The sequence below is a fragment of the Lactuca virosa genome, chromosome 5, assembly GCF_052849685.1.
Source record: "Lactuca virosa cultivar CGN04683 chromosome 5, Lactuca_virosa_CGN04683_v6, whole genome shotgun sequence".
Taxonomy (NCBI): Eukaryota; Viridiplantae; Streptophyta; class Magnoliopsida; order Asterales; family Asteraceae; genus Lactuca; species Lactuca virosa.
Window position 1 is genome coordinate 355,408,135 of NC_136430.1, and position 17,436 is coordinate 355,425,570.

Sequence of the window (17,436 nt, forward strand, 5' to 3'; positions counted from 1 at the left end):
AAAACATCAACCAAAGAAGAGGTGAAGAAATAACAACATTTGTAATTCTTTGGGCCCTCTCGGGAGGCTTGGAAGTTGATGAAGAATGTGGAACCTTTGAGACACAAACAATGACTCAACTTGATGTAGATGCTAGTCCAAAACTCTTAAACCCTTAAGCTTTAAGTTCATAACCAATATGAACTTAAAGAGGGCTTGAAGATGCAAGTGTTCTTCAAGTTTTCTAACCAAAACTAGAGAGAAAGGGAGAGGGAAGAGAGGATTCAGATTTTACATCAAGGAATGAATGAGCAAATAATCCAAGTGCAAGCTCTCTTATTTAAATGAATAAAGTGAAGTTATTAACTATTAGTCTTTAGCACTTTAAGCAAATTTGTCCTCATGGTCATAAGCATGTCTCCCATGCCTTTAAAGAATGATTAGACAAGTCATACACTTCTTCTTTTTATGCATATCTCGAAAATTACATAAAGAAGAAGAAAGAAACTTAAACTTTTATAAACTCTTTTAAAACACTTAATATTATATATCAATTTTTATTTTTTTTTGTAACGATTCATTTTCAAAATATTATATAAACATTAAAAGGCAATGTGTGTGGTAGTTTCCACGATATTTCCTACACTATACTTTTCTTAAATGACTTTTTTATCCTACAATTTTTAAAAAATCTTTAAAAATTTTCATTTTCTACCCTTATATTTTCTGAAGTCACTGTTTTCACCCAATACTTTTATACTTTTCTAAAATTATAGTTTTTACTTTTTATCACTAAACTTTTTAAAATACTTTTTACAATGATATTGTCTATCCTTATATTTTCTAAAGTGGCAGTTCTCATCCCTATATTTTTTTTAAATACTTTGTAAAATGAAGTTTTCATCCCTCTATTTTTTAAAATATCACTTTCATCATCTCCTGTGAACTTTGTAAAATATCACTTTCACCCCCTTCATTTTCTAAACTTTCATGTTTATCCCCGTAGTATGTATAATATGATTTTCTTAAATAACTTTCGTTCGTTAACTTAAAAAAAACTATTTTTTACGTGCTTATTTTAACGTATGTGTCGTTATGAACTCAAGGTGGTCAACGTTTTGGCGTAAATTTACAGCTTTCATTCGTTAATTGTTTTTTTTTTTTGAAAACTTATTTTTTTTATATATATGTTGGTATAAAATTGAGTTTGTCTACATTTTGATATCAATTTTTTTACGTTTTCATACTAATTTTTATGTACGCTTCTTACGCATTAGTCGGGTCATATAATACAATTTTGATTATTTGAAACTATGTTCATTACATTAAAAAAAACATTACTTACTTATTTTTATGTATAAGTCGGTATAAATTAAAGTTTTCATATAACTTTTGTGTACGTTTTCGTGTTTATTTTTATGTACGTTTTTCTACGTATGAGTTCAGTCATATATATATATATATATATATATATATATATATATATATATATATATATATATATATATATAATTGTTTTATCAATACAATACTATGTTTTATTAGTTGTACGGACCTTGTATATTTATCTGCCAACAAATAAAACAATATTTTACGTACTTATTTTTATATATGTATGGGAAAACCACAGAAAAACCCTATGTATTATAGTTCAATGCTTAAAAAAACCCTTCTATTATGTTTTTGTTCTATTTAACCATTATTATTTCCTAAACCATGTAACATATCTACTTTATCCGGTTACCGTTCTCATGAGTGTACGTGTAATACGACTACAGTACATTGACCTCGCTTTTCACCTCCAATCGATGGTTCTGTAAAAACATGGGTCTCCACGATATCAATAGTGGGGCTTAATTTGTACATGTCTACCTCCAAACCTATGTCTCTATTGATCAACTTCACGCTGAGATTATCAAGACTCACTTATCCCAAAACATATCCTTGTTGACACGTCTAGCTCACACTTACCTCAAATTTGGTTGCCTGAATATTGGAGAATGATTTGTTGTCAGTATCATCAAGACCCCACCTTTGTTTCTCTGGATTGAGACGATCAAATGTTATGCAAGGAAAGTTGTTACAGAGGGTCAATTGATCTTTATTACGAGATGGTTCGAAGTGGATACAAACCGAACGACTTCACGTTTACATTTTTGCTGTCGGCTTGCTCTGGGTCGAAGTCGGTTAAAGATTATGGGAGAGTTCATAGTGATGTTTTGTTGTTCGGCTGCGAGTGTAACGAGTTTGTTATCACCGTTCTCATTGATGTCTACGGGAAGTGCGGAGAATTAAATTTCGTACCCCAACTGTTCGATAATATGTCAGTGAAGAAAATCGCAAGCTGTAATGCCTTGATGGCAGGGTTTGTATTGGATGAGAAGTTTGATGATGTTTATCACTGTTTAATGAAATGAAAAAGTTGGGGATCCAACCATATACCATGACCATGGTTCAGGTACTTCAGTCATGTGCCTCTTTGGGTGCTTTACAACAGGGACGATGGGTGCATGAACAGGTAATAAGGACCCAAATGGGGATCAACGTACACTTAGGTTCAGCTCTGATTAACATGTACGCTAGATGTGGTAGCATAGAAGAAGCCCACCATGTGTTTGAAGAAATGCCACAAAAAGGATCTCATCGCTTGGACAACAATCATATGTGGGTACGGAATGCATGGTCTTGCCCATCTTTCAGAATCTCTTTTCCTTCGTATCGTGAGTCATGGTTTAAGACCTGATGTCATAACATTCATTGGAGTTTTGTCAAGTTTGTTTTTTTTCCTTTCTTATGAGATAACTTGTTTTGTTCCATTTTATCATGTTTAGAAAAGAGTATTCCTTTCGTGTTTTTGTTTTTTTCCTTTCATGTGAACCTGTAATCATTTCCAGATCAGGGGCATTATAGGAATATTTCCTGTTTATGTGACAGTCTTGAAAAGGAGGGTGAAATGGGGATATAACTATGCACAAGTTTGCTAAATGTCTAGTTGATTAAGAGCAACCGATAACAAAACATTAAACTAATAAAGTTCAGACAAAATAATTGTTAAATAGTACAAAAAAAATAATATAATGGTTTTTTTAAGCACTGACCTATAATACATACTGTTTTTTTGGGGTTTTCCCTATATGTATTGGTATACATTTGAGGTACTCAATGTTTCGATATATATATATATATATATATATATATATATATATATATATATATATATATATATATATATATAACTTTCATTCATTAATTTTTTTTTAAAAAAAAACTTATTTGTTTTTTTATAGGTACGTGTTCGTATAAATTCGAGTTTGTCTACTTTTGATGCAATTTTTTTTTTGTTTTCGTGCTTATTTTTATGTATGTTTCATACGTATGAATCGAGTCACATATAATATGTTTTTATTATTTGGACCTCTGTTTGTTAATTTAAAAAAAAAATCGTACTTTCTTATTTTTATGTACATTTTGGTGTAAATTCATGTTTCTTACGTTTCCGTGTAAATATTGTGTATGTTTTCATGCTTATTTCTTATGTATGTTTCCTACGTATGAATTTGATCATATATAATACTTTTTTATATGACAAAATAAATTAGAGTTAGTCAGTTGTTAAATCCCCAAAATCACAGCCAGAAAAGACCGATTTTGTTTATGCTTTATAAAAATCAGAGTACTTCTTTTAATAAAAATCTTGCGGAATTTGTTCCCAGAAAAACATGATAAATACGTTATCAAAGCATTTCCGAATAAATGTATTTTTATTCATTTTAAAACATTTGGGATGTCATCGTCAATACATAAACATAAGCATAAACAGAACTTACATTCATTATCACTGGTGATTTATATCTCCTTAATCTCTCAGTGACTTCATATTAACACCTGTGATATAAATAAACTGAGTGGGTCAGGTTGGGAAACCTGGTGAGTACATAGGGTTTTCAACCCACAATAATATAATTGTTATATTTAATTATCAAACAATCAATCCAATTACCCACCCCCATTATCTTCCTTTATTTCATAAAGATTTACCCTAAGAACCGATTACCCTTCTCCCATTAACTCCTAAGGATTACCCTAAGGAATTGGCACAAAGTCTACTGCTGCCATGGTTCTTAGATCACTTCTGGTGAACACGCAGTTCAAAATAGTTAATGAACACCTAATTCAAGAACACCCATTGAACACACTCCGTTCAATAATACCTAACGAACACCTAGTTCAAAAACACCTAATGAACACTTAGTTCAAAAATCCCTGGCAAACACACGGTTCAAAACATCTAGTGAACACTTAGTTCAAATATCCCTGGCGAACACACAGTTCAAAACATCTAGTGAACACTTAGTTCAAATATCCCTGGCGAACACACAGTTCAAAACATCTAGTGAACACTTAGTTCAAATATCCCTGGCGAACACACAGTTCAAAACATCTAAAACAATATATCTCATCCCGTCAATTCTCGCATACTGACCCTATACAATGATCTTACGAGATCTAGCCTAAGGAATCGATATGAACAACAACTGACGAAGCTGCTTCGGAAATTCCCTGGTAGCAAACGAGGATCAATAAAGACATCAAATGTAGGGAATGGAATAAGTTTCACCACGAACCTTCGTTCGTAAAAGAAAAAAACCACAAGACCGTTAAGTCAGGGGTAGTTATCAATGCCTAGGCTGTGGTCTGAATATCGTGAGGTGTATAACCCCCAGACGCACCCTATCCAGCATCGAACTTTGCCTAGGCTGTGGTCTGAATATCGTGAGGTATATAACCCCCAGACTCACCCCTATCCGGCATCGGAAATGAAAACACTGACTAATGCCTAGGTTGTGGTCTGAACCTCCAGACTCACCCCTATCCAGCAATGGAAATGAAAACACTGACACATGAAGCTCGTCCGATCACTTCACAAAAGAAACGAAGACTCCAAAGCTCTTCAAAATAAAAGCATAGGGAAAATACTAATGAAGTACTCCCGTACGCTCCCGTACCCCGACACGTAATAGTGTCAAAAAGAAGAACTTACGGATGAACATGTAGTTCAAAAACACCTAAGGAACATATAGTTCAAGAACATTTTATGAACATATAGTTCAATCACACGTACCGATTACAAGTCTACTAACGTTCCACTGGACTATCTAAAATAGTCTGTGGTCGTTATCTATACTCTACTAGATGACTAGACCATCTTAAACATTGATACCTCTCATCACTTTCATTTCTTCACACCCCATCTAATTCATCTACCCATGGTTTTATCCAATATATTTGTAGATAAAAATACATATACAGTTTTAAATCATTTAACACCTGTATAAAACTTCAATTCCACGCCCATCTCAAATAGACAAATAATATATAAACACATAGCACGTAGTTTATATTAAAATACTTCATATCTATGTGTAAGATGAAAGGGACTATGCACTCACTTGATAATACGAGCACCTCGTCTTTTAAAATAATATTTTCCGATAAAACCGAGGCTTTTTCTCCAAAACCGGGCTTCTCGCGGGCAGAGTTTCGGCTTGGAAACTTCACTTCTCGGGATCCTCGGGGCTTCGGAACTTGCTTCGGGGCTCGGGAATGATACCGGGGCTTCGGGATAATTCCGGCGCGAAAAACGATGCAAAACGGGAGAGAGAGAGAAGAATGGAGCACCAAAACTCGGCAGCCCTCAACATCTATTTATAGGGTGCTGGAAGAAGGATTACGCTGGGCGTAATCTCTAGTTACGCTGGGCATACTCAGTACGCTGGGCGTACTAAGCCTTACGCTGGGCGTAGTTCGGATAAGCTTTGGTATGTGTGCCACGATCTTCAAAAATTCATAACTTTCGCATACGAGCTCCGTTTTCGACGTTCTTTATATCCACGCGTAGGTGAGATTATGCTCTACAACTTTCGTTTGGACTCCGTTGGCTAATTTTGACTTTATTTTAAAAGTTATATTTTTAACAGGCCGGGACAGGATTGGTCCGTTAAAAATTCATAACTTCTTCATCTGACGTCCGTTTTCGTCTGTCTTTTTATCGTTATGCTACTATTAACGAGATCTTCGATTCTCGTTTAGGTTGTGTCGGCTAAAAACTGCTCGATCTTATATTCGAATTTCGGGCTGTACACTGCTAAGCCGAAACTTCGAAAAATCATAACTTCCTCATACGAAGTCATATTTGGGCGTTCTTTTTATGGACGCTCTCGGTTTAACGTATTCTACCACTTTCGTTTAGATCGCTAAGGCTAAATATCGCTCTATCGTAAATTCACTATTTACGCTTCCCGGTGCCGTGCCGGTTTTGCCGTAAAACTTCGACGGGTCATAACTTCTTCGTTATAACTCGGATTTCGGCGTTCTTTATATGTACGGAAACCTTGAGACATATTCTACAACTTGGTTAAGATTATTTATTCTAAATAATCTTTTGTAGAAAAGTCGTTTCGACACTTATTGCCTCTAAATTGACTAGCCCTGATCTACGGGCGTTACAATTATCTCCCCCTTAGGATGATTACGTCCCGGAATCATCAACGAAAATAGGGCTTGGATAATGATTCCATACGTTACCTCTTTATCCTAAGTTATAATCGTAACTTCCATGTTTCCTTGAATGCGTATTTAACTCTAGGGCTTCTTGACTGCAGACGATGCTCAACCTTGCATCTGCTTTTCGTACTATGCTATACTTTCAGTCATAACTTTCGAGTTACCAACTAAGTCCTTATTGTGGACTCCTTCTTCTTCTTAGGATAAATACTTTCCCTTATCTATTGCAACAGACCGATGGGTCATGCTCTATTGACCTCTCATCGCACGATGCAACGCTTAGACTCGGTCTTTTTAAAGTTAAATTCCAGAATGGAATATACCTTCCTTCATATTCTAAATGTGATATAATCACATTTTTACATGTAGCTAGAAATGCTACATGTAAAAATGTGATTATATCACATTTTTTTATTTAGTGTAAAACAAGTTATATAAAATGATTAAAATAAAAAGACAAAATTTCACAAAGCTTCCTTATGGTTTTGATTTTATCCCCAAAATAGTCCTTATGAAACCCTTTTTGTATTATTGATTTCTTTGGACGAAACTTTGCACTCCAATGGGCCTTCTGATGAATGTCTGTTAGATGGAGCAGTTAAGTCGAGAGAAATGTAGATAAGGTCCATTTTCTGATTTTGTGAAACTTCTCATAAGGACCATTTGTGAATTTTGCCTAAGAACCATTTGTGAACTTTAAAAGAAGTCTATTAAATCTTATATTAATTACCATAAATCAAATAAAAAGACAAAAAACTAAAACATAAAAAATCTAATATTTATATAAATAAAAAAAATATTTGCTAATTTTAATCTCATGCAAATATTTTTTATTTAATATATAAATAATTTTCGTTGTCTACATTTTATCTAAAAATATTTAAACTACAATATATCATGAAATATTTTTTGTTTTCTATTTTTTATCTAAAAAATTTGAAGTATAAAAACATCATGTTATCTATTTTTAATTTTTATGTGATATTATTTTCAAGATTTATCTTTATTTTTTCTTATACAAATATATTTATTTATTTTTAATTATTTTATGATTAGCTAAGAGACGTTTTTTAATTCTGCTTTGAAAAGTTTATGTCTTTATTAAGGAATATATTCAAAATCTGATAAAAGGAAATAATTTTTTAAATTAAATATCAAAAGTTTATATTGAATCAATATAAAATTAAACGTATTTATACTATGAAACCAAAATCGAAACATATTTTTATCTTTAACTCAAAATCACATACTTATATTTTTTTAAAATAAAATAGCAGAATAATATTATTATTATAATAACATATTTTTTTATAACAATACATTATTTTTTTTATAAAAATAAATATATTGTATAAGAAAAATTAAAAAAATCTTGAAAATTACATCACATAAAAATAAAAAAGTAATAAAATGATGTTTTTATACTTCAAATTTTTATTAGATAAAAAATAAAAAACATAAATATTTAGTGATGTATTGTAGTTTAAGTATTTTAGATAAATTTTAGACAACAAAACTTATTTATATATTAAATAAAATATATTTGCATGATGAATAAAATTAGTAAGTTTTATTTTTTATTTATATAAATATTATATTGTCTATGTTTTAGTTTTTTGTCTTTTTATTTGATTTATGATAATTAATACAAAATTTAATAGACTTTTTCTAAAATTCACAAATTGTCTTTAGACGAAATTTCACAAATAGTACTTATGAGAACTTCCACAAAATGCCTGAAATGGTCATTATCTAAACTCTCCTCAACTTAACGACTCAATCTAACGAACATCTACCAGAAGGACCATTGGACTGCAATGTTTCGTCCAAATGGATCATTCATGCAATATATATATATATATATATATATATATATATATATATAAAAGTAGGTTCAAATGTTTCTCACATCTATTGTGTGCTAGAATGCACCAATAAGAATTTAGTATTAATTATATGTATATTAAATGTTATCCATACTTATAATTCATTTTTATGGAAACTAATAAAATACGTCATTAATGTCAACAACAATATTCTTTCAAAATGAATTCATATCTAGAAGAATGAGAGTGTATTCCTGCAGAATGTGAGTGTATTCTAGTAGAATACACTCTCGTTCTTCATATTCAATGCAACTTTATTGTATTTTAAGTGAGTGAGTCATGAAACAAAATACGAACTCATATATAAAAACTGGATGCGAATTTATTCTGAAAGAAATTTTATTGCTGACATTAATGACAGATTTAATTAGTTTCCATAAAAAGAGAATTATAATTATGGATATTATTTAATATACATATAATTATGGAAATCATTTAATATCTATATTTATTTATTAAATAATTATTTAATTTACTAAATTCCTATTGGTGCATTCTAGCACATAATAAATGTAAGAAACAAAATAACTCAGCCTTTTATATATATATATATATATATATATATATATATATATATATATATATATATATATATATAATATATATATATATATATATATATATATATATATATATATATATATATATATATATATATATACACACTGACTGTTTTGGGAACAAAATTAAAACCATAAGGACCATTTATGAATTTCTAAAAAAAATCTCCTATTATATTAATTATTAATTAAAAAAAGTGTTAGGTTGTCAAGTATTTACGTATCTATATTTATTGGTTGTCATGTGTTATTCTATTACGTATTTGTATTTTTTGTTTACAACATATATAGTTACTTTCATTTAAACATCATGTTAAATTAGGAACTAATAATTTGAATTCCATTTTTTAAATCATAAAATCGTATTTTCTCTATTAATCACGTTAATTTTCTTTAATCACCAGATTTTTCATATTATCTTCTAACCTAATAAATAAAAACCTTTTTGCCGCATATCATGTTATCTTTCATTTTGACATATGTCATTTTTTGAGAGTTTTAGAATTTTTATTTCCACTTGTCATTTTTTGAGGATTACCATTTTCTTAAAATAAAATTCCATAAAATTCTAACCGGGTCTATAAGGAAATAAAATCTTTCTAATAATTTGATAATATAGTCTCATAAATACTCCAAACCATTTGAATTCTTTTATAAATGTTTCAAAAGATTACATTTTCTTATGTAACAATATCACTTTATAAAATATTTAATATTTATATGTTGATATTAAATTAGGTGTAAAACTCGTGTATTACACGGGTTGATTAAAAAAATTAAATATTAAAATGTAAATAATAAGTATTTTTTAAAATAAAATTTTGAAATAAAGAATGAAGAAATATATTAATTGCAATTTAGTATAATATTTATTACATTTGATACTTTACATATATAATTATAAGTATTATGTGGTTTTTTAATTTTAAAAATTAGAAAAAACCATAAATTGACATGTGAATATTATTTATTTAAAAATTATCACAGACAAATGTCAAAACTATTAGAGAATCACGTGTGGCAAAAAAAAATTTATTTATTAGAGATGATTTTTACTTTTAATAAACTCATATATTATACGGTTTCATACCTAATTTTCCTATAAAAAAAGAATTTATCTTGTAACTATAACTATAATTCGTATGAGCTATAATGTAGTATTATATCTTTTTATAGCCCAATTAAGCAAAGAGAAAATCCTTTCCTTCAAGGCACGATGGTTATGGGTTCCCCGCCGGCAAAGCAAGGCGGTTGCTCCTCGGTGATATTTCACATGTCAAGCTGAATATATTTATACAGGAAAGGTATATAAACTTATAAAGCATACAAGAAAAGAAGTAAACTTTAGAGATGGGAAAAGCATTCAAAAAGTTGGAATCTCTCATTTAATTAACTACAAAAAATAATAATAGGGCTATATATTTCTTAGACGTCGTAAAATAAAATAAAATAAAATAAACTGTTTTCTGCGTTTCATGGTCTTTTCGTTTAACATATATATTTGGTTAGTATATATAAAACTTTGCCTGAAATAATATTATTAATATAATTTTATAAAGACGTAATGTTTGTATATACATATTTTTAAAACATAACGATAAAAATTCACAAAAAATAATAAAAATGGCCACAAAATATAGTTGTTTGCTTAACTCTACTAACGCGTAAAAAACTAATTGATTCATATGAATACCAAACAAAACATTTAACAAAAATTAAATATTTATTTATTTCTTCTCTTGTTTTGAATATTGTCCCATAAGCATGTGCATACTTTAAAAAAGTTGTAATGATTTAGTCTTTTTTTTTATAGACTATTTTTTTTAACATAACTATAGTCTAATTTTTTTTAACATAACACTTGTCATAAAAATAATTTATTATGGTAGTACATACCCTAAGCCATAATCTTATAGTCCAATATTGCAATCTCCCTTTAATTCATCTCAAGAATCTTTGATTGACAACTCTAATGGCATTCCTGAAGAACAAGCATCCCAAACAACAAGTCATTGTTCTTCCCGTTTCTTACATATTTACATATCCACATTCATCATCTTCTACATTGTAATCTACATTTACAAACAATGGACTTTTCCTCATCATCGCTTCGGTTCTTCATTCTTGTCATTGTCTCCATTAACAACGGTATGCTCGATTCACTAACCTTTTAGGTAATTTGTGTTTAGTATGATTATAGTTAAGGATAAGAACTTGGACCGAAACAAGCCCAAACCCATAACCAACTTCATTGAGAGCAGACGAGCACAAAAAATAGGTTTTAAAACTGAATTGGTTTGACTAAAATCGTTTGGTTTGAAGTGGATCTTGTAGTTGGTTATCGATTTGGCATATGGAAAGTTGGAACCGGTTTGAGTGAAAACAATTTGAAAAAAACATATTAGAAACCGGTTTTCAAACCTATACAACAATCGATTTTCACATAATATAAGAATATGATTTTCATCAATTTTTTCTTCAAAATTCTTGTTACATGGGTTTGGAGGTTATTTTAAGAAAAATTTCACCCATTATACTATCTCTAAACAACACTTTTTAAAAAACGAAAAGTAGAAAAAGGTTGTTACGAACTTTAAACAATCTCAAATGACTAAAAACTCGTCTATTTCTATTAGATATGTTTTGTTTTGTGCTTTTAGTATGTTTCATCTAATATTTTTTTGTTGTTTTAGGTAAACTATTTTTAAAAATATATTTTATATATTTTAGATTTTAAATTTAAATTTAACCATATTATTCATATATTAGTCATAAATTTCTATAAGCCATGTTGAAAATTGTGTATATTTATCTCATTTAAATATAAAATTTTGTTGCAACTTTGTAACATTTTGTAATAGTTGACCCAACTAATACAATTAACTAAAAAATTGCTTCAAAATAACATTTTATTCTTTTCGGCAGTTCTGATAGCTAGTGCATTCACGGGGACATATGGAGTCAACTACGGGCGGATAGCCGACAACATCCCCTCGCCGGAAAGTGTCGTCACCCTTATGAAAGCAGCAAAAATCAAGAACACAAGAATCTACGACGCTGATCACGAAGTTCTCAAGGCATTCAAAGGATCAGGAATCGAGATCATCATCGGGCTTGGAAACGAATTCCTGAGAGATATAAGCACAAGCCAGGATCGAGCCATGGATTGGGTGAAAAACAACGTCGAACCCTTCGTTCCCGGGACCCGTATCCGTGGAATCGCAGTCGGAAACGAGGTTCTAGGCGGCGCCGATCAAGAACTCTGGGAGGTCCTGCTACCGGCGGTGAAAAACATCCACACCGCTCTCGACCTCCTCCACCTCGCCGACGATGTCGAGGTTTCAAGCCCACATTCCGCCGGCGTGTTCGCTAGTTCCTTCCCTCCATCAGCCGGCGCGTTTAAGGAAACCCTAGTTCCCTACATGAAACCTCTCCTCGAATTCTTCTCCCAAATCAAGTCCCCTTTCTACATAAACACGTATCCATTTCTCGCATACATCAGTGACCCCGAACACATCGATATCAATTACGCAATCTTCAAAAAGAATGCAGGAATAGAAGACGCGAAAACGAAATTACATTACGACAACATGTTCGAAGCACAAATCGATGCGACTTACGCTGCTTTGGAAAAAGCTGGATTTGAGAAGATGGAGGTTATAGTATCGGAAACCGGATGGGCTTCAAAAGGTGATGCGAATGAAGCCGGAGCTACGTTGAGTAATGCGAGAACGTATAACCTGAACTTACGTAAAAGACTCTTGAAGAAGAAAGGTACACCTTACAGACCAAAAATGGTGGTGAAGGCGTATGTTTTCGCCATGTTTAACGAAAACCTAAAACCCGGCCCGACATCCGAGAGAAACTTCGGACTTTTCAAAGCCGATGGAAGCATTTCTTACGATATCGGATTCACCGGACTTGTGCCTTCTTCTGCAACATCTTTGTTCTCCTTCAAGGTATGAACTATGAACTATAATTTCTGATTCACTGATTCCAATTCCTTTCACTGATTCCATTCCTGAAATTCTTTCAATTTTTGTAGGTAATGGCGACATGTTCCACCGCTTTAGTATTGATGGTGTTAAATTTGTAGGGGTATATATATTAATATATACTTAGAGAGTCACACTCGTATATTTGTGTTTGATTCGAGAACTTATTCTTTGAATACAATTCCTCTGTTTTCAATTTTATATCTTTCTGACTTCTGTGTAATTCAAATACTGGAAATACACGATAGGGTTCACAATTGATCACAAAGAGAGTGAAAGTTATATATATAATTACGTAATTAAGTACTGAAATTGGTCGATATATATACAACATAATAAGATGAAGATTCAAGGTTGAAAGAGTTTATCACCACATTTGCATTTCCATGAGAGAAGATAATAACAATCATCTTCACGATGAGAAGATTGAGATCTGTAATCGATGATTTTATTTTTATGGTGAGGAGGGATAACAAGAGTGGCTCGACATGGTTGACAGTTCATGCATCTGTTCACGCATCCTGGTGGCCTTGATCCCAATGTTCTTGTTCTTTCTTGTACACCTTCATTAACTGCTAATTAATTAAAAAAAACAAAAGAACAAGAAAAAGATTGCAAAAGCAAACAACAATTTGGGATAACTAACATCATCATGCATCATGTACATAACAAGAAAGTGATTGAAAAATGAAACTGATTTGGGATTAATTAATCTACATACGATTAGTTTTACCTGAAACAGAAGGTGACAAAATGAAAGAAAACAGAAGAATGAGTGTGATACTGATAAGAAGCCTCAAGCGCCATGAGTAGGTTCTTGTAGGTTCCATGAGTAGTTAAAAAAGCTTCAAGATTTTGATATAATAAGACTATAAATAGAAGATGTAGAAGACGATGATGAGTGATGACGATGGAGACTTGTCAGTGTAATTAAAGATACTTCACTTGCATGCTATATGAAATTAAGAGAGAACTTGGAATGCTATTTGGAAGGTGAATAGCACAAGAAAAAGGGGATATATCCTTGACAGAAAAGGGCAGAATATGTTTAGAGAAGAAGAGACATGTTTGCTGATGACTGATGTGATGGGCTTTTATACTCATACCAATTGTATTTAATTAATTAAAAAGTCTCAAACTTCAATTCTAATCACTGTTCTTTTTTCCTACTTTTGGGAAAATGTTGCACTGACTATTATTCTTTTAAAATCTTGATACAATGTTTTCTTGAATTACCAACATTATCCTAGTGATATGGGGAATGCAGGAATCATTAATTAAACTAATTTTTAATTGTTTCCTTTTTTTTTTTGTGTGTGTGTACATGGTCAAACTTTGTTGAATGCTGTAATAAATAGTCCAAAAAGATTTGCACACCAATATTTATTCTTCCATTCTTTGAGAATAGGAAACATTTTGCCACCCGAATTAATAAAAATCGTTAAATAATAAATATTTGTACTGAACATGTAAAACAAACCACATGACATAAATACTACGTACACACCAAAGGTACAGTGAGACTAGCCAATACTCAAGTACTGAAAGGCATAAAGAAGATATTAAAATTTAAAGGAAGAAAATTAAAGATAGAGAATCAGATTCTTTCATAGACTGGATTGGGCTTCAAATTGGATAGATGCTCGTGATTTTATCGGTAGATAACTGAAATTAGGGTTCATAGATTTGAAAATTCATAGTCATTTCATCAAACAGATGATGTGCACAACCTTGTCTTTTGGTCGTTTTATTTTTAACCTTTTCTTCCTGATGCTTCGAATTTCTTAAGCTCGTACGCTGAAAAATAATTACTAAACCATTAACCTATGATCACAAACAGTGATTGGGAAAGCAAAAATGTCTGCTTGTGTACCTAATTAGAGGAAATCTTTCAGAGAACAAGATAAATCCAACAGCACAGATCCAATTGAAAAGGCAATGTTGCTGCTGCTACTTTGCTTTTTATGAACAGTGTCCTTTAGAAAAAGAAGTAACGGGTCGTATTCCATTTTGGTGGGGTCTGTGTTGAACAATACACGTCTTCTTCAATTGATTAGACCTTCCATGTCTTCATGCCCTCAAGTACGAAAGAAGGCATGCATATTGTGAATTTGTGATATTTCTGTTCATGTCATGGGGAAAGCGTCATCAAGAAAACGGAAAAAATGGCATAGGACAACAGTCTTTCCGAGCAGTTCGTGTATGATATCGCAAAGGCCCCCTTTCGCAAATCAGAGGCGGAGAAGAGAGGGTTCAGTCCGGCACATGTGGTGTGGGTAGGAGGAGGGGTCCACCGGCCATGGTCAAGACTCAATCAAGTACACCTGCTGCTTTTGTTTATGAGACTTGAATTCTGTGGCAGAGGCAGGCTCGGCTCAGATCGGCTTTATTCAGTTTCTTGATACTTGATAAATGTTGGTAGGGGATTTGGAATGGACCACTTGAAATCAATGGATCTCCTCTTCTCTTCTGTTCATCTTCTTTAAATCTTGCAATATCAGAAGGAGCAAAGATAAAATCGTTTTCTCGAATGCGAGCAATTAATCCGTTGTTGTACGACACCCATCAAAAGCTCGTAACGAACACCCTTTTTAAAATATTTCAGTATAAAGGTGAGTACAAATTTATATAAGCAAATCCATGATCGTTATGAAATTAATTCATTCGTAAATGATATATTCTTAGGAGAGATATTTACACAAATGACCACTATTTTTAGTTAAAAACTAAACAAAAAATAAGAAAATTTGATCGAGTCCGGAACAAAATTCATTCCGGAGCTTAGAAGCTGTAATAAGAGTGTTTAGGAAAAGCTCATGAAAATTAAAAATATATATATATTGGATGAATTTTTCCTAACACAACTTTTTTCAAAGTGCTTGTTAATGAACAAGCTTTAGACAACCAATTGTAAACAATCAACTTATATAAGGCTTCATAAAAAAGCAAAAACTATCATATTATTGAGATAAAAAAAATGTTTTCTTATAAAAAATTCCATAAAAAATATTTATTATTGTGGATGCTCTTAGGTGAGTTGTCATGATGCGACGTAAAATGGTATGAAGTACAACTTTCCATATTTATTTTCCAAAAAGTACATTCCCGGTGTAATTTTTTATTAACTAAGAATGGACATAAGTGGGTCGAGTTGTCGTTGGGGACACACATTCCGAACTATTATTTTGTAGTTTGCTTGTATATGTCATATGTGTTTGGTTAAGAGTTAGATGTCTATATCTTAATGCAATCAATAGAGCTTATCTCCGGCTGAACATGAGTCCATCTAACAGAATGCACGAAGAAAGTTTTGCCACCCTCCTTTTTGTATTGTTTCAATCTAGAAAAAAATCAATTTGGGTACAGTTACCAATATCAATAAAGATGTTGCGGACCGGTTTGAGTTCTTATTTCTCATTTTAGGTTGTGTGGTAAGATTCAATGTTAATGCAATACTATTTTGCTTGTAATCCATGTTTCATTAATATTGTTATGATTGATGGTCCAATAATTTAAAGATTCAGAGTTTCTAATATGGATGTGTCCATTGATCTTCATAGCCAATGCCATCTTCAAGAAAACTACTTAGGCACCATGTTTTTAACGTTTTCCATTGCCAGAAACAACCAACTCATGTCCCCGGCCTATGGAGTGTGAGTAAAACAAAGTGTGGAATCATGGTCTTGAGTTTTCATAGAGGCGGAAGGAATGCCTTAGGAAGTTTGGAATCTAGCCATTGTATATAACATGGCCAATTCCACTAGCATTGTGTGACAACCAAAGAAAATGTGTCACTGGCTGCCGTTGGGAATTAGTAAGAATGAACAAGTGTAATGTAATAAGAATGTAATATTTATAATATATTAATAAATATATGTGATTACGTTTATACCTATCCGTAAAGTACGACCATTTAGACTAAAATGCTCAAAAATAAGTGCAAAAAGTCATGTCATCATACGTAAATTTTAACATATTCAGAAAGTACACGACGTCATGATTCCAAAAATATACACTTTATAAAAATCTGACTTCGTATGAAAGAAATATGATTTTTACAGATATAAAAATCAATCACGTAAATAATTTTACAACGTAAAAAGAATACGAAGAAACCGGTCGAGTTTTGGCTAAAGTCATAAAAAGGAGAATCATAGTACTCCTCAAAATATGAATTTTAAGACAAAGCATGCCGAAAACTGAGCCCGTATTGAGGAGTTATGATTTTTATAAAATCATTTAAAATACCCCCACCCCACAAAACAATACGCGAAAAATAAAAGTTAGAATTAGCCAAAACAACCTAAAGGAAAGTTGTAGTACTCTTCGAGGCCTACACATAGGTATAGAGAACATCAGAAACAGAGCTTGTACGAGAGAGATACAAAATTTAGAAAAACATTTAAACTGGGTGTGCGACGCGCGTTCTAACGTTCGATTCGCGGAGATACA

General features: G+C 31.7%; 1 protein-coding gene and 1 pseudogene across 1 annotated transcript; both read left to right on the forward strand.

Moving 5' to 3' along the window:
• The first annotated feature begins 1,842 nt into the window (after positions 1–1,842).
• On the forward strand, positions 1,843–3,304 carry LOC145113459 (putative pentatricopeptide repeat-containing protein At3g05240; annotated as a pseudogene).
• Positions 3,305–11,023: 7,719 nt separating this feature from the next.
• On the forward strand, positions 11,024–13,185 carry LOC145116528 (glucan endo-1,3-beta-glucosidase 14-like). The gene is made up of 3 exons (XM_079052871.1): positions 11,024–11,137; positions 11,915–12,948; positions 13,035–13,185. The coding sequence occupies exons 1-3, from the start codon at positions 11,077–11,079 to the stop codon at positions 13,083–13,085; spliced, it is 1,146 nt and encodes a 381-aa protein (XP_078908997.1). The 5' UTR covers positions 11,024–11,076; the 3' UTR covers positions 13,086–13,185.
• The last annotated feature ends 4,251 nt before the right edge of the window (positions 13,186–17,436 follow it).